This window comes from Delphinus delphis, chromosome 3 (genome assembly GCF_949987515.2).
Source record: "Delphinus delphis chromosome 3, mDelDel1.2, whole genome shotgun sequence".
Taxonomy (NCBI): Eukaryota; Metazoa; Chordata; class Mammalia; order Artiodactyla; family Delphinidae; genus Delphinus; species Delphinus delphis.
This window is the reverse complement of record NC_082685.1, coordinates 4,363,444-4,387,197: the sequence shown is the minus strand read 5'-3', so window position 1 is coordinate 4,387,197 and position 23,754 is coordinate 4,363,444. Positions and strand designations below refer to the sequence as shown.

At 45.3% G+C, this 23,754-nt stretch overlaps 1 protein-coding gene across 1 annotated transcript; it reads left to right on the top strand.

The window, feature by feature from the left end:
- Positions 1-1,479: 1,479 nt before the first annotated feature.
- Positions 1,480-17,900, top strand: LOC132422623 (zinc finger protein 77-like). Its single transcript, XM_069540542.1, has 5 exons — positions 1,480-1,552; positions 12,160-12,286; positions 14,346-14,526; positions 14,942-15,633; positions 17,719-17,900. Coding segments are annotated over exons 1-5 (1,005 nt in total). The 5' UTR covers positions 1,480-1,549; the 3' UTR covers positions 17,721-17,900.
- The last annotated feature ends 5,854 nt before the right edge of the window (positions 17,901-23,754 follow it).

Sequence of the window (23,754 nt, the reverse complement as noted above, 5' to 3'; positions counted from 1 at the left end):
TTTCCCTGCAGTATAAAATGCACACCTGAGAACTGTGACATCTCAGAGTCTGTGCTGAGACCAGTTCTGCAGAGAGACTGGGATCTCAGGGTCTGACTTCCCATGGGGTAAAGTTCCCTGGGCCTTGGGTAGCTGACCTCAAGCCCCAGCGGTGGGAGCTTGGACTAAGGGCAGAGCCTCCTGCTGTTAAAGGTCACACATGGACCAGGCCTGACCCTGCGTTGCACATGGTGGGTGGTGTCACTGAGTCTTTGTTCTTAAAGGGCACGTTTCCACCATGACCTTGCCCTGGGCCATGCCCTGACACTGGAGATCACCAAGCTGATGAAAGAAATTTTCACCTATTGAGGTATGGGGAAGTTATTCGGACTTATACATGATTCAACTCGAATTTTATACCAATTAAAATGGCCTGTTTGTGGCCTATCAAACACATTGTCTGTCTGCTTTAATTATTAAAGGACACATTGACCAGAACAAAAGATGTCCGTGTTAAAAATAAAGACTAGATGTCTCCCTTCCTGGGACACCAATCCTGGTCCTCCTTCGATAGCTACTCGTTGCCTCCTGCTGCAGCCTATGTGCTGATCTGTTTGTTTGTTTGTTTTTGTTATTGTTGTTTGTTTGTTTTTGCCGTTTTTTAAAAAAATATTTACTTATCTGGCTGCACCGGGTCTTAGTTGCAGCACGCGAGATCTTCGTTGTGGCATGCGGGGTCTTTAGTTGCAGCATGTGGGATCTAGTTCCCTGACCAAGGGTTGAACCCACGTCCCCTGCACTGGAGGCACGAAGTCTTAACCAGTGGACCACTGGGGAAGTCCCTGATCTGTTCGTTTTTGAAACCTTGGAGGAATGTTTCCCTGCATTGTTTGCTGTTAAGAGTTCTTACAAGACAGAAAACGGTGCTAAAAACCATGCTTTTCCTGAGCAGGTCGTCTGAGTTATCTGAGAGGCCGTCTTAAGGGCTCTAGTCTTCAGTTTGGCTCAAAAGATTTTTCTATTCCTATTATAGATCGTTTATTTTTTATTTCCATCAACAAAGCCCTATGACCCGTATTTTCTCATCCTCATTCCGGGTATGGAGCGATCCCCGGGGAAACTGAGTCTGGACTTCCAGGTGCAGGAGGAGGACACCGAGCAGATGCCACAGGGTGTGCCGCGCCCAGAGCCCGTTCTGCGCGGAGCCCAATTCCCAGGCCGGCGTATCAGCCACGCGTGTCCCTGTGCCCTGTCATTCGGATGTAGGGGCGGGGTCTGGTTGAACTGTCCAATCAGCGGCGACTGGGCGGGGTCCGGACAAAGCAATCAGGATAGAGTGGGACTAGGAGGACTGTCCATCAAGGCAGGGGCGGGGCAAGGATTACTGTCCAATCAGAGCCCGGGCCCCGAAGAGGGCGGGCGGCGTGCGCGTTCCCAGCCCGCGGAAGTTTTTCTGCGCTTGTGCGAACTTGTCCTGCGTGGCTTCAGGTGTCGCGTCCCCGTCGGTTTCACCTGCCCAGGTCGGAGGGTCGCCCCGAGGACACTTCGCAGAACCCGAAAGGAGGCACAGATGGTGAGTGCACCGCTCAGGGCCCTAACACGGAAAAGGCTGGTTCGAACGGTCCGGAACTTGCCGAAAGCGACGGCCGGGCCAGGGTCTCCCCGCCTCCCACCCACCCCGGAGTCCCGACCCGAGTCTCCCCCTCGGCCTCGGGGTGGGTACCCGGGATCCGGACCCGAGTCTCCCCCTCGGCCGCGGGCTGAGGACCTGCCGTGTTGCTCCGTCACTGCTCGGGGTCCGGGGGCGTCCGGACCGAGTCTTTGGCCCCGTGGGGGTCGGAGGGAGGACAGGACTATTCCCGACGCGGGCCGTTAGGCGCTGGGGCGTGGGGGACCCGCCCTGGACCTGACAGATAAAGTCAAGCCCGGACTTGTCAAGGAGACTGTATTGCAAATACTGTTGCGATAGCGCCGAGGCTCGGATCTCAGAGATGTGCCAGCATCTCCAACCACACAGCAAAGGGCTTTTCTGTGTGAGGAGGGCGAGCAGGAGGGAAGTTGGGCGAGTGAGGGCGGTGCGCGGAGTGCGGGGCCAGCGTGGCTGGACTGGACAGGGTTCCCTGGGTCACTTATTGCCTGGAGAAGCTGACCAGGGGCTTGTTCGGAACCTCAGTGTTGCTCAGACGTGGGGGCGACACCCCGTCCAGGAACCTGTGGGGAGAAATCTGACGATGTGGGGTAAGAAACAGGACACAGAGAACTTGGTCAAGCCCAAATGTGTGGGCAGGAGGGCCGGATCTCCTGGTGTCAAAGATAAAATGTCAAAGTGGGGCTGGCCCCTGAATACATGCAGGGAGCATCACAGAGTGTCTTTGTACTCTGGGAACAGATTCACAGTGACCTTGCTCCCAGGCCGACCCCTGACTCGGGAGGTTCCCCAGGCCCTCCTGTGTCATGTGGAACAGTAATCAGTATTGAGCTTATTTGAGGTCTTAGGAATTGCAACTTGGGGGACCCAGATTTGAGTTGATGGAATACAATTTATGTTTTTGAGGCATAAGAAAGAAAATTTAAGCATAACATTACTCTCTGCCCTTATTGGGCCCTCCCTAATGTACATTGTGCATCTGCATTATGCATTAAACAGACCTTCTCAAAGGTAGGAATGTCTGCTCCACCAGAAAGATCAAATTTTTTACCTCGTTCTGCCACCAGCAATGTAACTCCAAGATAACGTAACTTTCCTAATCCTGTCAGGGGTCATGCTGATCTGCTGCAGATCTAGACTATGTATTTTTGGTGAACCTTATGTGAGATGTCATTGTGTCATTTTGATATATGCTCCTTTGCCTCAAAAATATATATGATGGTCTTAGACTTCTAGTAAGTGGAACAGCCCTCTGAGTTTTATGAGAGACTGTCTCCTGGGTTATAATCCCCTCATAGGCTTAAACAAAATTTTCTATTTTCTCTTTTAGATCGACTATTCATTAATTTTTCATCAACAGCGTAACACTGAAAGTGTTGTAGGGAGGAGGAAGAGTAACAGACTTATTAAAGGAAAAGCCACAGGGTTGTTAAAGTTGCCTGGCGTGAATTATGATAGACTGACACAGGGAATGAAGTATTTGTCCTTAAGGAATAGGCTGTCACAAGTTATTTAGGGGAAGGGTCCAATAAGTATCTTGACTTTCTGGGTCATTGGGCAGATGTTCTGGATGCCTGCGTTAAGGCAGTAAGTGGTCAAAAGTTCAGATTCCATCTGGGCTGAGACCTGCATAAGCCCTACATCCTCAGTGGCCTCCTGCCTGCATTTTAGAGTGCTCTCTTAGCAATACTGACTCCATTTTGATTTTCCTTTCACACCTGTCCCCTGCTGTCCTGGCTCCCGGACTTAGGGGGGCAGCCCTGGACAGGGGGCACTGAGGGGAACTGAGTGGCACATTTCTGTTCAGGAGAAGGGGACTGCAAGCTGTGGGCTGATGCTGTGTCTGTCTGGCCAGCAGTACATTCGGCTTAGAGTCCACCAGGGCAGCCAGGTCTGGCGCCCCATAGAAAGCCAGGCAGTAAAGGGCTGAAGCCAACCACCCGCACTTCCGCCCTGCTCCGTCACGTGACCTACAGCCTGCCCTTCACTCAGAATGCAGGCCTGCACTCGTTGTCAATCAGGGCCCAAGAAGGGGGTGTGCCTAGAGACCCGTCCAATTAAGGTGCGAAGGCTTGGAGCCTCATCCAATCAGAGACGGGGGCGGGCGCATTCGCTTACGTTGTGACGTCGCTCTTAGCCGCCCGGGCGTTCCGTCGCACCTACTTTAGCGGACCTCAGGTGTCCCGTCGCTGTTGCTCTAACCTGCCGGAGCTGTTGGGCTGCAGGGCCGCGGGGAGGACGACCTGAATGCGCGGAGAGGGGCTGAAATGGTGAGTGCGTGGGGCTGGCGCCGAGACCGGCTGGGGCTGGTTCGAATTGGCCGGAAACGGCAGCAGGATAGGACTCCCTGACTCCGGTCCAGACCCTAGTTTCCACCCTCGACCGCGTCGCGCGGTCCCGGGGTCCTGTCCGGTCCTCGCGCGGGGTCTCGTGTCCCAACTCGGGTCTCCGCCCTCGACCGCAACTTGGGATCCCGTGAGTCCCGACCCAGTCCCTGTCCCGGTGGGTGTCTGAGCGAGGACGGGACGAGCCGCCGGAGCGGGCGGTCAGGCGCTGGGGTCCCGCCCTGGACCTGACAGATAATGTCAAGTCCAGGGTTGGTCAGGGAGACTGTTTTGCAATTAATGTTGCGATAGGGCCGAGGCTCGGATCTCAGGGATGTGCCAGCGTCTCCAACCACACAGCAAAGGGCTTTTCTCTTCTGTGAGAGGAGGGTGAGAGGAAGGCGGATTGACAGAACCAGAGGTCCTGTGGTCAGGGTGTCCTCGGCCCAGGTGAGAGGGGTTTTGTTCTGCAGCTCAGTGATGCTCAGTTTGGGAGGTGTAGCGGGGTCAGGGGCATTTGGGAAGAAGCCTGAGTAAAGTTTAGGTAAAAAAATGGATGTTGAGCTTAAAAATAACAGTTATTTACTAGGAAAAATGGATTTATTTGGGAACAGCAAAAAATTGCAATTCGGGACAGACAAGGTATAGCAAAAGCCATAGGCAAGTCCAACAGACTTATTTATTGGAGAAAAAGGAGGGAGTTGGGAGGGGTTGTATTGATGTAAAGTCCGTGGAGAGATGGAGAATTCAGGTTGATGCTGGTTTCTCATTGGCTAGTTGCTGGGGTAGCCAGTTTCTTGAGAAGATGCAATGTATGTACATCTTTTTCTGTTGGGGCCTGTAATTGTTGATTCTTTCGTGTTTTCAATTTTTCTGTTCGGGGCTGTAATTGACACTTCTTCCTGTAATTGATGTCAAGTGGTTCTGGGTGAGGCTCTCCCTTCTGCACCCACCCCCACTTCTTTTTAGTGCGTTTTCTCTTTTTTAATTTTCACAAGGGCCGTTGAGAACACTTGGTCAACCCTGTGGCATTAAAAAAATTACAAACTTTACAACAAGAGACCTTTATTCAAATGAGTTCCTGCAGGGGGAGAAGGGTCTGTTGCACCAGGCACAGGGGGCTCTGCAAGAAGGGGGACATCTGACCCTAAGATCTGCAAGTGTCTCAAGAGTTGGGCAAAGAGAGTTTTTCTCTTATACAGAGGAATAAACACCACCAGGAGGGACCAGGTGTGATGCTCGGATAGCAGATCCCTGAGGCCAGCCTGTCCTTAGGGGTCTGTCGGCTGGCTGCGGTGAGGCCAGGTCAGGGGGAAGGAGAGGAGCTGAACCAAAGTTTGGCCAACAAACATTTGTTCTGCTTGGTCAGTGTGGGGAACAGTTCCGCTAATCACTGATGAGGTGGAGATGGGGCTTTGAGGGGACTGCATCTGGCCTTGTCCTGGATAAACAGGGGGCCTCCGTGTGAGTCTTATCTGAGTCAGGTGGGGCACGGGGACGGTTTCTTGCAGCCTGCCGTTTTCCAGAAGAACAAAGGGTGGGGGGGTCCTTTCACCTTCCATCGAAGTTTCCAGGAGCACAGGGCTCAGGGAGGGTTCAGCATTGTCCCCTGACACCTGTGAGCAGCCTCCTCTGGGTCCAGCTCAGCACTAATAGCTTCCCCTGATCCAGCTTCCGGTTTCAGCAAGTGTAAAATTCTGCATTCTTTTGCCTGGTTTCTTCTCCTTAGTGAGGATAGTAAGAATCTTAGGTCTTTGCCTTTTCCTGACGACTCGTGTTATTCCAGGCTTTTGGGCCTTAACCAGAGATGCCTCTGGGGAGAAGTATCTCAGTACAGAAAATGTTTTCTCTTCCATTAGAACTGCAGGAAATGGGACTTCCCTGGTGGTGCAGTGGTTAAGAATCCACCTGCCAATGCAGGGGACACGGGTTCAAGCCCTGGTCCGGGAAGATCCCACATGCCGCGGAGCAACTAAGCCTGTGCGCCACAACTGCTCAGCCCGCGAGCCACAACTACTGAAGCCTGCGCGCCGAGAGTCTGTGTTCCGCAACAAGAGAAGTCACTGCAATGAGAAGCCTGCGCACCGCAATGAAGAGTAGCCCCCGCTCGCTGCAACTGGAGAAAAGCCCACGCGCAGCAATGAAGACCCAACACAGCCAAAAATAAATAAATAAATTTATTTTTTATAAAAAGGAAGAAGAATTTCAGGAAATGCAGGCAGTCCCACCCCTTCATGTGAAATGGGTGGAGAGATGGATTAAAAAGAATCATAGAAATTGTAGTGACTCTTCCATGAAGGGTACAGAGTTGTGACGCTGTCTGATCCTGGTCCACTGTTACTACCTGGTCAACAGAGGTTAGTGGAAATTCTGTGGAATGTGACCAGTGCTACTGAGACTTGCTCACTTCTTTTTAAATGAGTTACAGCTTGTCATCATGAGGATATTAGTGAACTGATGCTTGTCTTCTGAAAGTGATGAGCAGTAACCAGTTGCTCAAACCATAAAAATGCCCTAAAATTTCCCTGTCCTGCATTATCCATGAACACAGGAGGAAGCAGTGATCCTGCAGGTTCTCATTTACACACTGAGACGGGTCTTCGTCTCATGTAAATGACCCACAGGGATCATCATGATGCAGGTGCATCATCTGGGTTGGGGACAAGCTGAGCCTGTGAGGGAGGTGAAGGAAGGTGTCCTGGGGTCTTGCCCCACCCCATCTCCCCCATCCCCCCATTGCAGGTGGCCTACAGACCATAAAACCACCACAGAAGGAGCTGTTGATGGCACGAGCATGGGGCAGGGCATCCAGCTCCAGAAGTGCTGGGGGCGGTTTGTCCTCTGAGGTTGTGCTGCCCTCGGCTGTCTCCCGACTTTGCTTTTGGCCTCATTCAATGAGTTGGTGGATTGAGTGTGATGTGTGCACCCTGAGTAAGTCTGTGAAGGTCAGACGTGGGGAAGGCTCCTTGGGCTCAACTGCTGCTGAGAGGATCGATGAATTAGAGAGTTTCTCTGGGTCAGAACTTCAACTTGAGCGTTTCCTCCTGGGTGAGAATTGAGGCCCAGGGAGGGGGCATTCCTATACTTAGGTGGAGCTCAGTCCTTCCCCCTGCCCTGGGGGTACCCATCCAGCTCGGATGGCTTTGACCGTCTGACTTGGGGTTTCCTTGTGCACCGTGGGCAGCAGGCTGCTGACCTGAGTGGCTCACACTTGGCTGCTCTTCCCCTTTGTGTCCTCCTCAATGCAGTGTTCTGCCCTGTGACTCAGTGTGCAAGCATGTAGGACATTTTTATTCCATTACTTGAAAGTGTAGGGTTGTTTGGTTTTTATAGATTTCACCAATTTTATATGTATGTGTATGTGTGTGTGTACCGTTTTATCATGTGTACATGTGTATAGCCATCACCACAATCAAGATACAGCACTATTCTATCACTACAAAGATAGTTCCTGCTATCCCTTTATAGTCACACAAACCCCACTTCCTTCTTACTCTCATCCTAACTTCTGACAGCCACTCATCTGTTCTTCATTTCTATAATTCTTCTAGTAGTTTTTTAAAATTTTATTTGGTTGCACTGGGTCTTAGTTGCAGCAGGCAGGCTCCTTAGTTGTGGCATGCAAACTCTTAGTTGCGGCATGAATGTGGGATCTAGTTCCCTGTCCAGGGATTGAACCCGGGCCCCCAGCATTGGGAGCACGGAGTCCTATCATCTGTGCCACGAGGGAAGTCCCTCTTCTAGTAATTTTCTATTGCATACTTTTTTCCACTCTTTCTGAGACTCCAGTGATACTAGTGTTTTATCTTTTGTGTTTGTCCCACAGGTCACTAAGGCTCTTTCACTTTTTTTTGGTCTATTTTCTCTGTTGTTCAGATTGGGTAAATTCTGATGTTCTACCTTCAAGTTGACTGATTCTTTCCTCTGTCATATTCATTCTGTATTGAAACCATCCAGTTTTTTAGTTCAGTTATTGTATTTTTCAGTTCTAAAATATCCATTTGGTTCTTCTTTGTATCTTTTCTTTCTTTGCTGAGACTTTCAATTTTTTATTTGTTTCAGGTGTGTTTGTAATTACTCACTGAAGTATTTTTCAGTGGCTTTAAAATCCTTGTCAGATAATTCCATGTGTGATTTTGATGTTGGTGTCTGTTGATTGTCATTTTTTGTTTGTTTGTTTTATTATTATTTGGCTGCGTCGGGTCATAGTTGTGGCACACGGATCTTCGTTGCGGCACGGGGGCTCTTCCTTGTGGCGCGCAGGCTTATTTGCCCTGCAGCATGTGGGATCTTAGTTCCCCCACCAGGGATCCAACCCTCATCCTCTGCATTGGAAGCCAGATTCTTTACCACTGGACCACCAGGGATGTCCCTTGCATTTCAGTTTTTGTTGCACTTTGCAGATACTGTGTTGTTTGCAAATTGAAGGTGTTGTGCAACACTACATCTCAGCAAGTCTGTGGGTGCCATTTTCAAAAAGTATTTGCTCACTGATGGTCAGCATTTTTTAGCAATGGTGTTTTTGCTAATGTATGTACAAGGTTTTTTAGACATAAGTCTATTGAACACTTAAAAGACTATGTGACTTTTACCTGTACAGGGAAGCAAAAAAATTTGTGTAATTCACTTTATTGCAATATTTCCTTTATTGTGGTGCTCTGGAATTAAACCCACAGAGTTGCCAAGGCCTGCATGTATTATTTCCTGGTAAAATGACGCCATTAGTTTCCTCTATTAATGATTTTAAAACTCAAACATGTACTGCAGGTCAGCATTAGAGAGATTTCTATGTCTATTATTACCAAGAGATCAGGGTGAGAAATACATTTGGATACTTGAAAAGACTCTCTGAACAGAAACAAGACTTGAAATGTGGTTTTATGATAAACCATTCAGAAGACCTCAGTCATGCAATACTAAAAACACAGAACAGAAGATAAAGAGACACTAAGCTATTGTCTCCAGCATGTGACACATGACACATGACATATTACGGCATCTTTTGCTCCCATCCTGGTATGTGCAGCAGAGAGAGAGGCTTTAAATGGAAACCAGCACTTCATCTCAAATGCATTGGGCAGATTTGTTTTTTATATTCTCCCATTCCACACACCCTGAAAGCTCTCCTGATGAAGCACTTCTTGACCCAGAGCAACCCAGTGGTGTACACAGATATCTGTTTAGTAAAGAGGAGCAGTTCCCCGTTGAACAGTAGGAAGGAATGACAAGAAGATTATGTAAAAAATTTCCAAGACTGGTATTTCAGTTGCTCTCAAGAAATTTATGCTTCAGTGATAAGGAGATAGACGAGATGAAGACTTAACTAAAGATGAGATTCTATTAATATGGATCCTGCGGGGGAATATTGTTCATCGGCATTTTGCTCCATTGGGATGAGAGTTTGAAAAGCACTTCATATGCCTTAAAAAAAATCATGTTTACTAGAATAAGATCATTTAACTTAATACTATTTATTATTTCCCATATCTGTCCATTTTCAAAGCTCAACAGGCTCCATAAAGTATACTGAAGAGTGACCTGTTCACCTGTTATTAAGGCAGGTGCGTGGAAATAGTGTACTAGAACTACATCTTTCATGAACTGTCAGCTTGCAACATTTTCCCCCCAAGAATGGTATCAAAAATTGTGCTTTATGGAAACCTCCCTCCATACTAGGGAAGACTATGAAAGATTTTGAGCCCAGTTCCTTTTTGAAAAGACAGTCTTTCCTCATCTCCAAGACTGAGCATCGTTCATCATCTTTAGGGCCAGTCGTGTTTAAAGGCAGTTTGGGGAATCATCATTTTCAGCCTGTAGTCTTGAAAGAAAACCAGACTGAATTTTTGTCTCCTGTAGAAATAGAACATCATGTATCAAGTTCCATCTCTGGGCACTTGTTGCATCCTTGACAATTGGTTTGTGATATCTCCTCAACCTACTGGATCTCTGAAACGTTTGTAACTTTGTTCCTTAAGCAATTCATATTCTTTTATTTGCCCAAGTTGTGGTGCTTTTGAATAAAATTGCCATTAGATTAAGAAGAACATATTTTTAGCTAGTCTGAATCTATTTTTTTTTCTTTTTTTTTTTTTTTTTTTTTTTTTTTTGCGGTACGCGGGACTCTCACTGTTGTGGCCTCTCCCACTGCGGAGCACAGGCTCCGGACGCGCAGGCTCAGCTGCCATGGCTCACGGGCCCAGCCGCTCCGCGGCATGTGGGATCTTCCCAGACCGGGGCACAAACCCGTGTCCCCTGCATCGGCAGGCGGACTCTCAACCACTGTTCCACCAGGGAAGCCCTGAATCTATTTTTTAAACAGTTTTTATTGAGGTATAATTTATGAACCGTAAGGTTTCCTAGTTTAAACTGTAAAATTCAGAAGTGTTAGAATGTTTACTGTATTGTGCAACCGTCCTCATATTCTAATTTTAGATATTTTTATCACCCAAAAGAACTTGTACCTGCTGGCAGTCACCTCTCATTCCAAGCCTCCACCCGCCCTTCGTCTAGGCAGTTTATTAATCTAATTTCTGTCTCTATAGCTTTGTTCATTCTGTACATTTCACATAAATGATATGATACTGCCTGTGGGCTTTTGTGAAACCTGTTAATGTTTTTAAAGTTCATTGATTTTGTGTCGTGGATTACTACTTCATTCCTCTTGTTGCAAATAATATTCCGTTGTGAGATTACTGTGTTTGCTTATCCAAATCAGTTGATAACCTTTTGAGTTGTTTCCACTTTTTGGCTGTTATGAATCATGCTGCTGTAAACATCTGTGTATTACATTTGGGGTTTTAAAAAATATTTATTTATATATTTGGCTGCATCAGGTCTTAGTTGTGGCACGTGGGATCTTCTTCGTTACAGTGCACAGACTTAGTTTCCCTGCGGTGTGTAGGATCTTAGTTCCCCGACCAGGGATCGAGCCTGTGTCCCCTGCACTGGAAGGTGGATTCTTAACCACTGGGCCACCAGGAAAGTCCCTGTGTATTAGTTTTTGTGTTGGTGTTTGCTTTCGCCTCTCTTGGGTAGATAGATACCTAGGGTGGAATTGCTGTGTTATATGGTGAAACTGTGTTTATCATTTTGAGGATCTGCTGGACTGTCTTCCAAAGTGGCTTCATTTTACCTTCCCACCAGCAGTTTGTAAGGTTCCAACTTTCCCACATCCTCGCCAGCATCGGTTTGTCTGTCTTATAGCCTTCTTAGTGGGTAGGAAGAGGTATCTGCTTGTAGTTTTCATTTGCATTTCCCTGATGACTAATGTCCCATATTTTCAGGTGTGTGATTAGCAAACCCCAGTTGCAGGCCCAGGTGAGATAGCCTTGCCTTCTTTGTAGCTGATGTAGTGGAATATTTTATCATTTCAATTTTCGGAATATATTTTTAATTAAAATTCTAATTGATAAAGATAGTTTGCTTTATATTTCAAGGGTGTAGAGTCATACCATATTGTCCTAAAAACATTAATTCGGTGATTTTTCTCTGTGTTAAAGTCATCTTTGGCTCTAATGCCATCAGATCCTTCTATGACTCTTCTTCGTGGGGCATTATTCTTGATTTCTTGATTATTTATCTGAAAGGCCTTGCTGGCTTGACAGATCCCTCAGGAACCAGGCCTCCTCTTACACCACAGGTGTCCCAGGCCCTGGGCCCTGGCCTGCGTCTGTGCCCTCAGTGTCCACCTCATCCTAGCAGGGGGTTCGTATCTCTACCTCTGTCGGATATGAGGGGACTGGCCCAGGCTTTTACATGCTCTTCAGTCTAGGCGAGAGTTGTTCAGATGCAGCGGCCCTGGAAAATCAGTGTTCACGACCTCCTGACAGTCTGCTCCAGTTCTAGGAGGTTCAAGGAAATAACTTATGAGCAGGCCAAGTGTCCATTTCCATGCCGTCTGAATGATGATTTCATTTTCAGTATGTGTCATACCTCACTGTCTGCTCTATCTCAGTAAAAACCGTTCTTTTTCATTATGTGTGCATGAGTGTTTATCAGGTATTGTTGTTACATTTTGTTTCAGTTTCTAGCACTTACCATCACTGAGTAAAATGCATTTGATTGGCTTGTGTGTGTTCATTTCCCACAAGAGTGTAAGCTCAGGAGTCCTAGGAATTGAGTCCGGTTTCCGACTGCCAGCCTCCCCATCCTCCCACACATGGGGGTGAAGAGGGAGCCTTGCTGACACGGAACCTGTGGCTGTTTCAGGACTCGGTGGTCTTTGAGGACGTGGCTGTGAACTTCACCGCAGAGGAGTGGGCTTTGCTGGACCTGGCTCAGAGGAAGCTCTACAGAGACGTGATGCTGGAGACCTTCAGGAACCTGGCCTCCGTGGGTGAGGACAGCTTCCTCCCTGCACTTAGTCTTTAGGGAACAAATATTTCTTACAATGTTCTTTCTTACTGGAACCAAGGAATAGGAATATGTTGAGAAACAGGCAGACGTGGTCCCCACCTTTATAGAACCTACCTAGAGTCAAATAGCTTTTCCATGACTAAATATTTCTATATTGAATTGATTTTTATTGCTCTTGATCAGAATCCTGAGGCTCCCTAATTGTATAAATGTGAACGTGGTCTCCAGTGTTACTTTGGGGCAGTGAGAGCAGCGTTACGGTTTTCACCCTGTGAAAGTTACACTGTGATCAGTACACATTTGACATGATAATCTTGCTGTAGTTAAACTCACACTCACCCATCCTCAGTGACTTGAGGACCAGAGAATCGGCCCATCTCATGGAGGGCTTGTTGTCCTCCATCCTCCCCCTGAGAAGCTTTTCTCCACGAGCAGGACAGCAACCACGCACCATCTGATCTCCTAGTGGCAGCTGGGTCAGTGGAGATAGGCTTCGTCTAGGGCCTCTGTGCCTGCGATCACCAGGAGGGCACACCTCTTGGGAGGAGCAGGTTCTGTATCAGGGAGAGATATTTGGACATAACTGTTAGAAACATGACTCTGAGAAGGTGACGTTTGACACTCTGTCTTTGAGAAGGTGACCTGGCTTCCCTGTTGGACTTTTCATCCATCTTTGCCCACTTCAGAAGTCTTTCTGTAGCTCCTCTTACGAAGGGAGCATTTAGGAGTGTGCATTTTGCCCACTTCCTGCCTGCTTTGCTTCTGTGAAGTATCTCTTCTGAAGTATTTCTTAGTGAACAGTCTGCCATTTTGACTCATTTTCCCTATGATGGCTAAAGTTCCAAATAGCTGAGGTCCTCAGAGTTTTTCTTTGTGTGTGTGTTAAGTTTGTTTTGGACCCAATTCCAATGTGTGTGTGGGTGTGTGGGTGTTAATTTTGTTTTGGACCCAATTCTAATGTGTGTTTGTGTGTGTGTGTGCACGCGTGCACATGTGTTAAGGCACCTCACACCAACAAACAATTATTGGACCAGCAGCACATCATAGAATTCAACTCAATCCTGACACCATCTACCCAGTGATAGCCACAGATTCCACAGCTTAAGGTTTCAGTCCTTCAAGACTTACTCCATATTCTCCCACTTCAGATGCCAATCTCAAGTCCAGGCTTTTACCTGTCCTCCTGACCAACTGGCTATAAATCAGAGGTTCCCATGACTCTCTCCTTGGGTTCAACTAATTTATTAGTGTAGCTCAGAGAACTCAGAGAAACATACTACTTACTAGATCACAGGTTCATTTTAAAAGGATATAATTCAGGAACAGCCAGATGTAAGAGATGCATAGGGTAAGATTTTGAAAAGGAGTTTCTGTGCCTCTCCAGGTGCCAGTCTCCCCACATCTCCACGTGTTCATCAACCAGAAGCTCTCTGAACTTTTTTTTCATGCCTTCATTACATAGGCATGGTTGATGAAATCATTGGCCATTGGCAGTGGATTTGATCTCTAGCCCCTCCCCCATCCCCAGAGGTGTTGGGGTGTCTGGGGGTTTGGGTGGGATTGAAAGTTTCAACCCTTTAATCACATGGTGTCTCCATTGGCAATGAGCCCCCATACTTCTTTCTAACAATTTTTTTCATTAACATAAACCCAATTGGGATGGAAAGGGTTTTTATGAATAACAAGACACCTATTTCACCTTTCTGATCCTGAAGCGTTTTCTGGAAATGAGCACAAGAGACCACATATTATTCCATTGCTTTTACTGCTCAGGAAATTCCAAGGGTTTTAGGATCCCCGAGCAGGAAACTGTGGATAAGGACCCAATTTTTCTGAGAAATATATGTTGGTCATCTGAATGACCAAATATATATATGTTTCTGATAAATCACAATATCACACATCTTCTTCCTTCCTTTATAAAATTATTTTACATTTTTGAATTAGTCTATGGAAAGAAATCTACATGTGGTCTCTTTTTTTTCCTTTATCCCACCATTTCTTTCCCATGGATTTAATTATGTTACCAATTATTGCAGGTTCTTGCTCTCCAGTTAAAACCAGTAGATCAAGTGCTCATTGGGATATTTTGGAGACTGGACTATGCAGTGAAAAGAAAGTAGTAAGATTCACAAGAAATGATTCCAGGTCTTTTTTGGGAGAAAACTGGGCATTTCATAACATGCAAGATCAGCATCTAACTCAGGAGAGGCGTTTGAGGTGAGTAGCACTCCCACAAGGGGAGGGGGAATCTCGGCAGAGTATTAGACTCACTTAAAATTAAAGAAAAAGTGTAAACTTAGCTAGACAATTGTCTATTCACAGAATTCTTACAAAACTACTTTTATAAATGTGTTGTAGATATGGAGCTCCTAAAACTTAATTCAGTAGGAAACACTGGTCAGGAAACCTCGTATGTAAAAAACACTGAAAGTTATGGCCCTGCTTGAGCCCTCAGCTGGAGCATTAAACTTGTTGCACTTTGTCACAATGCACAGAGTGCTAAAAACATGCCCATTCATTGAAAAGGGCAAATGTGTAGTCAAAATAATAATGAATAACCATCAACAAATCACTAATTAAGAAATCACTTATAATTATTAATCCCTAATACTGTGCTTCCTATTTTGAACAGAAATAATTTGGTGGAGAGTCTCTGTGAAGGTAAAGAAGGTCATCAATGTCTAGAAATCCTGAACCAGATTATAGATTTTACTGTGCATAAGAGTTATTGGACTGGAATTCAGCCCCATCAATGCATTAAGTGTGGAAAAACCTTCAGGGACCATTCTTTCCAGAAGAATCAGCAAAGATCTCACCCTGGACACAAACATTATCCATGTGAAGAATGGGGGCAAGCCTGCAGCTGTATCTCGTGCCTAAGCCCTCCCAGGGAAACAGACATTGTAGAGAAACCCGATAAACATCAGGATGCTGGGAGAGCATCTAAGAGGTGCATGAAGAGTGACTGTAGTGAACAGTCTTTAGAGTGTAAGAAGTCTGGAAAAGCTCTCACTTGTCCCTCATCTTTTCAGGAACATGAGAGAGGTCATTATGGACAGAAAATCCACATGTGTGAAGTATGTGGAAAATCCTTCAGTTATTATTGCCAACTTGCACGGCATGTGAGAACTCACACTGGAGAGAAACCCTATGAATGTAAAGAATGTGGAAAGGCTTTCACTCGCATCTCACACTTCCGAGAACATGTGAGAATGCATACTGGAGAGAAACCCTATGAATGTAAGCAGTGTGGCAAAGCTTTCAGTTGGTGCACTTACCTTCGAGAACACATGAGAACACACAGTGGAGAAAAACCCTATGAATGTAAGCAGTGCGGCAAAGCCTTCCCCTATCTCAAATCCCTGCAAGGACATGTGAGGATCCACACTGGAGAGAAACCTTATGTGTGTAAGGAATGTGGGAAATCCTACAGTTGTCCCAAATACTTTAGAAAACATGTGAAAACACACAGTGGAGTAAAACCCTATGAATGTACAGAATGTGGGAAAGCATTCATTACTTCCTCATCCCTTCGGGAACATATGAAAACACACAGTGAAGAGAAGCCCTATCAGTGTCAGCAGTGTGGGAAAGCCTTCAGGTATCCCAGATCCCTGCAAGGACACATGCTAACCCACAGTGAAGGGAAGCCATATAAATGTCAGCAGTGTGAAAAAGCCTATAGGTGTCTCATATCCCTTCAAAGACACATGAAGACACACACTGGCGAAAAATTCTGAATAGAAAAACTATGGGAAAGCCTTCATTCTCCCTTAAAATCTTATAAATGGAGCAGTCACAGGAGAGAAACATTATGAACGGAAAGAATGTTGGGAAACCTTCAGCACTTATTTTATACTTGAAAACTCAGGGTAGACAAAATTTTTTAATGGAAAGAAATATGATTTTTCCTTTTAAGTGCCTCATCCTGAATAGGGATCCCAGTGTATTAATTTCTAGCTCATGTTAACTGATCTGAACACTTAAGATAATAACCATGCCTCTATGTTCCCATCATCTTTGCTACTTATGTTTTGTTATCTTGGACTTTAAATAGTTATACAGTCATATAATACTTGTCTCAATTCCATTACAATGTCTTTTGAACCCAGAGTGAAAGTCTTTTTGGTTTGTGGTTTTTTTCATGTGCAACATGGTATGAGTTTAGATGAAAAAATTTTGTTTTAATGAATTTATTTATTTTTGGCTGTGTTGGGCCTTCGTTGCTGCGCGCAGGCTTTCTCTAGTTGCGGTGAGTGGGGGCTACTGTTTGTTACAGTGTGTGGGCTTCTCGTTGTGGTGGCTTCTCATCACACAGCACGTGCTCTAGGCACACGGGCTTCCGCAGCTGTGGCTTGTGAGCTCTAGAGTGCAGGCTCAGTATTTGTGGCGCACAGGCTTAGTTGCTCCACGGCATGTGGGATCTTCCCTGACCAGGGCTCAAACCTGTGTCCCCTGCATTGGCAAGAGAATTCTTAAGCACTACACCACCAGGGAAGCCCCTAGATGAAAATATTTTTGATTCTTACTTTGTCTTATGTTCCTAATATGTGATCATGATGTGAGACCTGTGTTGTTGAAATGTCTTTTCTGGTTCCTGAACAATACTGGAATTTTCTGACTCAGTATTTATGCTCCCCTTAGTTTATATTACTAAAAGGTGTGTCTTCCATGTTTGTTGCTAGTGGATACCATATTTGTGTTCCTCACAGAAATTAGTAATTGCGGAAGGTCTTGGAAGACCTTCTGTCTCATCTGATTATGTTTATTAATTTGGCCTCTCTTCATTGTCCATGATCTTGGGTAGAAATTGCACACAAAACATTGAGTTAAGAAGAGCAACTTGTTGGTGTGAAGTTGAAAGCTACTATCCAGGTGGTTCTATTGAATTTTGTTGTCAGCTTGGGCAAGATGGGAAGCTATGTATCCCAGAGTCCTTTTGTTAGTGGTTCTGAGTTAAAGTGTAGAGAAGAAAAAGATGCGTGAGGTCCAGGGCTTCCCTAGTGGTGCAGTGGTTAAGAATCCACCTGCCAATGCAGGGAACACGGGTTCAAGCCCTGGTCCAGGAAGATCCCACATGCTGCGGAGCAACTAAACCCGTGTACCACAACTACTGGGCCTGCGCTCTAGAGCCCGTGAGCCACAACTACTGAGCCCGTGAGCCACAGCTACTGAAGCCTGCACACCTACAGCCCGTGCTCTGCAACAAGAGAAGCCACCGCAATGAGAATCCCCCCCACCACAACGAAGAGTAGCCCCCGCTCGCTGCAACTAGAGAAAGCCTGCATGCAGCAACGAAGACCCAATGCAAACAAAAATAAATTAATTAATTAAAAAAAAAAAAAGATGTGTGAGGTCCAGAAAGCAGAAGTGAGGAATCCATGATTCTCGGATCTTTTGTACCATTAGGAGACGGAGATGCATGGCAACCTGGTAGGCCTGAGTTCCAGCACCATTTTCTGACTTCTGGCTCTGCCCATGTGGAACAGCCCCCAACCAGACACATGTTTGGCATTTGGGGACAATGAGAAACACAGGTATGGTACGAGGGAAACCCTTTTGAGTTCACTGTCTTTCTCATTGTCTCTGAGGACCATGGGTAAGTTCCTCTTGGTTCAGATCTCCAGTCTCTTCACATTGAGCTTCCCACTCTACTTGGCTTCTCAGTTTGTAATTTTCAGGTGTTTGGAAAATCCCAACCTTTTTTCTGTCCCAAGATCCACATGGGAACTGTTAGTGGCAGCTTGCAGTTCCCCAACCATGTGGAGCCCTGAGTCCACAGTCCCTATTTGTTGAGGTCTGCTGGGTCAGCACTTCCCCTAGTCCAAGTTTCCACAGAAATTGCTGGTGGTGCACACGGGGCCTTTTCTTGGGAAGTCTGCAGTAATTTCTAAGCCCCAGCCCTTGGTTCTGTTCCCAGTTTCCTTACTGGGATCTGCTGGTGGTTTAGTGTATAGTTCCCTATGTATTAGAATTTTCCCCCACAGTCCACATTGGGAACTGCTGATGGCAAGTGCAGTTCTCCATTTGTTAGGAATGAGTCCACAGTGCCCATCTGTGAGGTCTGCTGGTTTAATCCTTTCCCTGTCTCTAGTTCTTTGGTTGCTACTGGTGTCCACAGCTCCATTTCCTTGGTTACCATTGGATGCTGTTAATGTGCACATGAGGTAAAGACTATTTGCTACATGGGAATTTCAGAAGCCATAGCCACAGAAGTTGGGCAAGGGATGCAAAGTTCAATGCTGTTAAAGCACTTGCCACCTAACTCAGACACCCATGTTAGGTTAAGTTGGTTACGAAATGGGTTAGATTGATACTGGGTCACCCTCAAACCTCAAGAAGATCAATTCTCATGTAGTGAGGTACAGCGTAATACATCCCACATCTTCTAACCCAGCATCATGTCCCTTTTAGTTATCAGATTGTCTCGAGAGACCCAAAAGCTTAGCTAAAAATACAAAACCAGTAATACAGTGGGATCCTTAAAATCTAAAGAATCAAGTGTATCCCCTTCTGGCACACTTGCTTTTTTTTAATATCTAAGAACGGCGGTCCCAGAAGCTGTAGATATTTGTAGTAATGGCAAAATCTTGCTAAGCTTGTTTTGTTTCCTGAGAACTTGGCTTGGTCACTGTCACGTTGGGGGCCCCAAAACATGGCCAGACTGAAATGTGGGTTGCACCTAACCTAAGAGACTAGGGTCCTACATAACTGCTGTCAGCCCCCAGGGGAATTGCAATGCCCATTAGAAGAACCTCTCTAATTGGATAAGATCATTTCAGAGATGCACTCAGGAGTTCCCAAATGAAACAAACAGAATGGGCTACTTACTTTAACTGGTACCCAGAAGCTCCCAAAAGGCTTCAGAATTCCAAAAATACCTTCATTAAAAGCTTCCTTGCAAAAAGCTAATGAAAAATTAATGATATAAAAGGCAACATAAACCCAACAAGTTAACAGCCTCATATACACCCTCATACCTACCTTGAAAGGAGGATCCCTCCCAGAGTTGATGAGACTCAGAGATTTTCTGGTAAACTGCTGCATTATTCTCTTTAACAGCCTAGGGGAAACTAAAATTAAAATGAATTTAAAACCCTAGCCAAATTCTAGTAAAAATCAGAACTATGCTCTCCACTTTCTACCCCACTCAGAACCTGCAGATGTGATCCTGGAAAAACTGGCAAAATCAGCTAAAGGTGAAAATTCTTATCATAGCACTCCCAAATCTCTGTACTGCCCAGTCAAGAGAGGGAAATAACATTTCACAGCTGTTCCTTTCCAAAATCCATGCCAAATGGTTATTGGTCCTTTCTCTCCCAGGGATAGATTTGGTTCCTTGCATGTCTTGTTTTATGTCGTAGGAACTTGGCTGGGGGACTTCCCTTGGTGGCGCAGTGGTTAAGAATCCGCCTGCCAATGAAGGGGACACGGTTCGAGCCCTGGTACGGGAAGACCCCACATGCCGCAGAGCAACTAAACCCGTGCGCCACAACTGCTGAGCCTGCGCTCTAGAGCCCACGAACCACAGCTACTGAGTCCACATGCCACAGCTACTGAAGCGCACGTGCTTAGGACCCATGCTCCACAACAAGAGAAGCCACCATAATGAGAAACCCACGCACTGCAACGAAGAGTGGCCCCTGCTCACCACAACTAGAGAAAGCCCACGCACAGCAATGAAAACCCAATGCAGCCAAAAGTAAATAAATAAATAAATAGGAAAAAGAAAAAACTTGGCTGAGCTTTCTGCTTTCCTGGGACATACAAGTTGATGGCGCTTTCTTTGGCTATTTTGTGAGTGACTCTAGATATCGTGAAGATAATATATTTTGTACCTCTTTGGGGACACTTCTTGAATCCAAGACGTTGTTCATATTGCCAAAAATATTCACTGCTCCTGGCTGAAACCTGACACGACATTTGAAAGGACTTAATAACTTTAAACCAGAAATTTGGCCAGATTAGAAGCTGATATGCAGAGCCTGAAAGAAAAAAATTTCATTAGGCCTTTTACCTTAAGTTAAATGTACCCATAGGGAAAGAAGAACATTCCAGCAAAGGTGGAGAGGTGGAGCAACGCATGATATCATTTACACTACAACCCAATTCTTTGAGGAACTGAGAGCAACTGTACTTATCTTAACAAATAAAAAAAAAACAGCTGTAGAGGCAATCCAACATCTATTTCTTTTTACCAATCCTAAAACCTTCCCTATTTATCTCAAAAAGCTTTTAAGTTATTGGTCTTAGGAAGCCAGAGTCCTTCTTAGAGGAATTTATATCATTTCCCTGTGCCTTTGAGATAAAAAATGTTAACTCCTAATCTAGGCCGTATGTTTAAAGTACAAACTTCAGGGATGTATTTGTAATGAGAAGTAAAAGGAAAGGGGAAAAGTTATTTTCAACTTAGAAAAACAAGAAACCCTTAAAGTGTCTTCTAAGGTCTCTGTTTGGATCTGTGTGTTTGTGTATGTCTATGAATGTACATTAAAGATACGGTGTTTTTTTTACCTCTGGATGGTATTGACAAAATTAATTTATATTGTAAAAGGAGCTCTATTTAATTGCCTTAAAGAAAATAAGCACTTATATAAATTAAATTCCCAGAACTGTAGTGGAAACTAACCAAAATGCTTTTCAGGTTCACGTCATCTGGGAGAATATTCACTAGTGAAGCTAATTTACATTTGTTGGTTTAATTAAAATAGGCATGTCTTTAGAATTATCAGCATTAAATATAAAAATTTTACTTAGAGGGGAGATATGGGAACATATATATATGTATAACTGATTCACTTTGTTATAAAGCAGAAACTAACACACCATTGTAAAGCAATTGTACTCCAATAAAGATGTAAAAAAAAAATTTTAGACGCAAGAGGGAGGGGATATATGTATACATAAGCTGATTGACTTTGTTATACAGCAGCAACTAACACAACAATGTAATGCAATTGTACTCCAATAAAGATGTTAAAAATTTTTTTTACTTAAGTTTACCTAAAGTCAAGTAACTTCAGTTTATCTCTTACAAAATTTGTCAGGAAAAAAAGTAACGATTTAATTAAATTTTCAAAACTAATCGAAACATAATAGTTGAAAACAAACAAATAGATTGCAAGATAAAAAGGTTTTAGGTGAATTTTCCAAAAGACTCCCCAAGTCTTTTGGTAACCTAGAATCTTAAAGTTTTCCTAAGTTAAATGATGATTTAAGTTAAATACATGGAATATCCAGATCATTTCCAAATAAGAAAAAATACTGAAACATTAGTTACTGAGCATAGGTTTATCCACTTTTTGCTTCCTTTTATGGAGGAATTAAAGATATTCCATTGGTAAAAATGAGAAATTTTCTATGAAACAGCACGTTTCTAGAAAGTATAAACAGTTCTTGTAAGTTTGACAATTCTCCAAATGTTAATGTAAAGACAGTTGCTTACTTCTTAGTTCTAACTGTTAAGAATTCTAATTAATACATGTAATTAAAACTACTAAAAATAATTAGGGAAATAATTCTATTTTCGAGGAAAGTAAGATATGTTTTTTGTTTAGAAACAGTATGAGGTATGAGGGAAATGAAAGTGATTTTGTCTTACGGGACTTCATTGGCGGTCCAGTGGTTAAGACTCCCTGTTTCCACTGCAGGGGGCATGAGTTCCATCTGTGGTGGGGGAACTAAGATCCTGCATGCCGTGTGGCACGGCCAAAAAAAAAAGAAAAACAATTAAAAAAAAGAGAGAAAGTGATTTTGTCCTAAAGTAAAGCTGGTTATTTCCAAGAGAAAGAGAACAAGGGATAAACTAAAATGGACATAGAAAATTACAGAAAATTTATAAGAATGGAATCGGGGAAAATTTTTGTGTGTGATCGATAAATAAATATAAGAATTTTTAAAATTAGCTTTAATATCAATAGTGTACTTTTGTAAAACTGGGACTTCATTTAAATAACTAAGTTTGCTCAGAACTGTAATAGAGCGCTGCAGTGTGCAGCCCTTAGCCCTAGGCCGTTGCTACGAGCAGTTATCCCCCACCACCCACCACCTCCACCCTGTTACCAGGCAACTGTTACCGGGAGACCATTAACGCGGGAAGGTTAGAGCCACGTTAGAGGTCACGCTCAGCCATTGGTCGGCACAGTGGGCCCCGCCCCAAGCTAGCAGCTGTCAATGAGCAACCAGTGGAGGGGCATCGAGCCAAGGGTCGCCGGAGTGGTGGTCGTCAGGTGGAGAGTGGGGTAAGAGGCAGATCCTGGCCTTCTCCCCGGTGCCCTCCAGCTCACCCGGCCTCGGGTTGGCGGGTGAGCTGGGGGGCCCAGGGAACAGGCTGGGGGTGTGTCCTGCAGGGTTCCAGAGCCCTCACCAGGACCACCCACTGGCCGGGCCCAGGTCCTGAGGGGGCGGTGAACCTCTCCCCCATCCCCGCCTCTGCGACCTCATGGCAATGGTAGTCTGCGTGGGACACAGTCTGTGGGACCTGGCCCCCGCTGTTTGGGTGGCCTGAGGAGCCTGAGGGCCAATTGGGTCATGGGTGCCTTGCTCCCTCAGCGATGACAGCTGGGCAGGGTCTGGGGACCTGGCCCTGAGGGAGCCACCAACCGAGATCTGCCTCCTCTTAGCCAGCACCTGGACCTCAGAGAGTGAAAGTTGTGTCTTGGGACCTTGCCTTTTCTTGTCAGAGCAGAGAGTAACATTTGTTTGGTGGAGGTTTACAGGAATATCGTGACCTGACCGTGACCTGATCTCAAGAGCAAAGGCTCCGACACCAAGAAGTTGGCAACAACTAACTACGCCCCTCCCTCACTTTTCTTATAAAAGGGCTTTGCTGAAAGCTTTCGGGGAGTTTGGGGTTTTTCAGGCATGAGCCACCCATCTCCTTGCATGGCCCTGCAATAAACCTTTCTTTGTTCCAAACTCCAGTGTTTTGGTATTGTTTAGCCTCACTGTGCGTTGGGCACACGGACTTGCGTTACGGTAACAGTTCTCCTTGGGCCTATGAATGCTTGAATGGCTACCGCATAGCGGGCAATGCCTCTCACATTATCTAGCTGGGCTGCCACCTGTTTACAAACTTACTGAGACACCTTATTGCTCAACTCCCCTAAATTTACATTGTTAATTTAGAAAGGATTTTCCAGGAGGCGTCGATGACTCAGGATTTGCTTCCTTTGGCAGGACCCTACTTCCTGGTGAGGAATAAAGGTGAATGACACTTGATCAGGAACTGCCCCATAACTTCTGAAAGTATGGCAGAATCCACAGCTGCCCAACAAAGAACCTTAGACACTCTGGCCGGAGTTTTTCCTGATAATAGGATAGGCCTCGGTTATCTTATAGCTGAGCAAGGAGATGTGAATGCTGTGGCCAGCACCACCTGCTATCTGGATTAACACCTGGGAAAGTTGAAACTCAGTTACATGAGCTCACTGAGCAAGCCCCTTG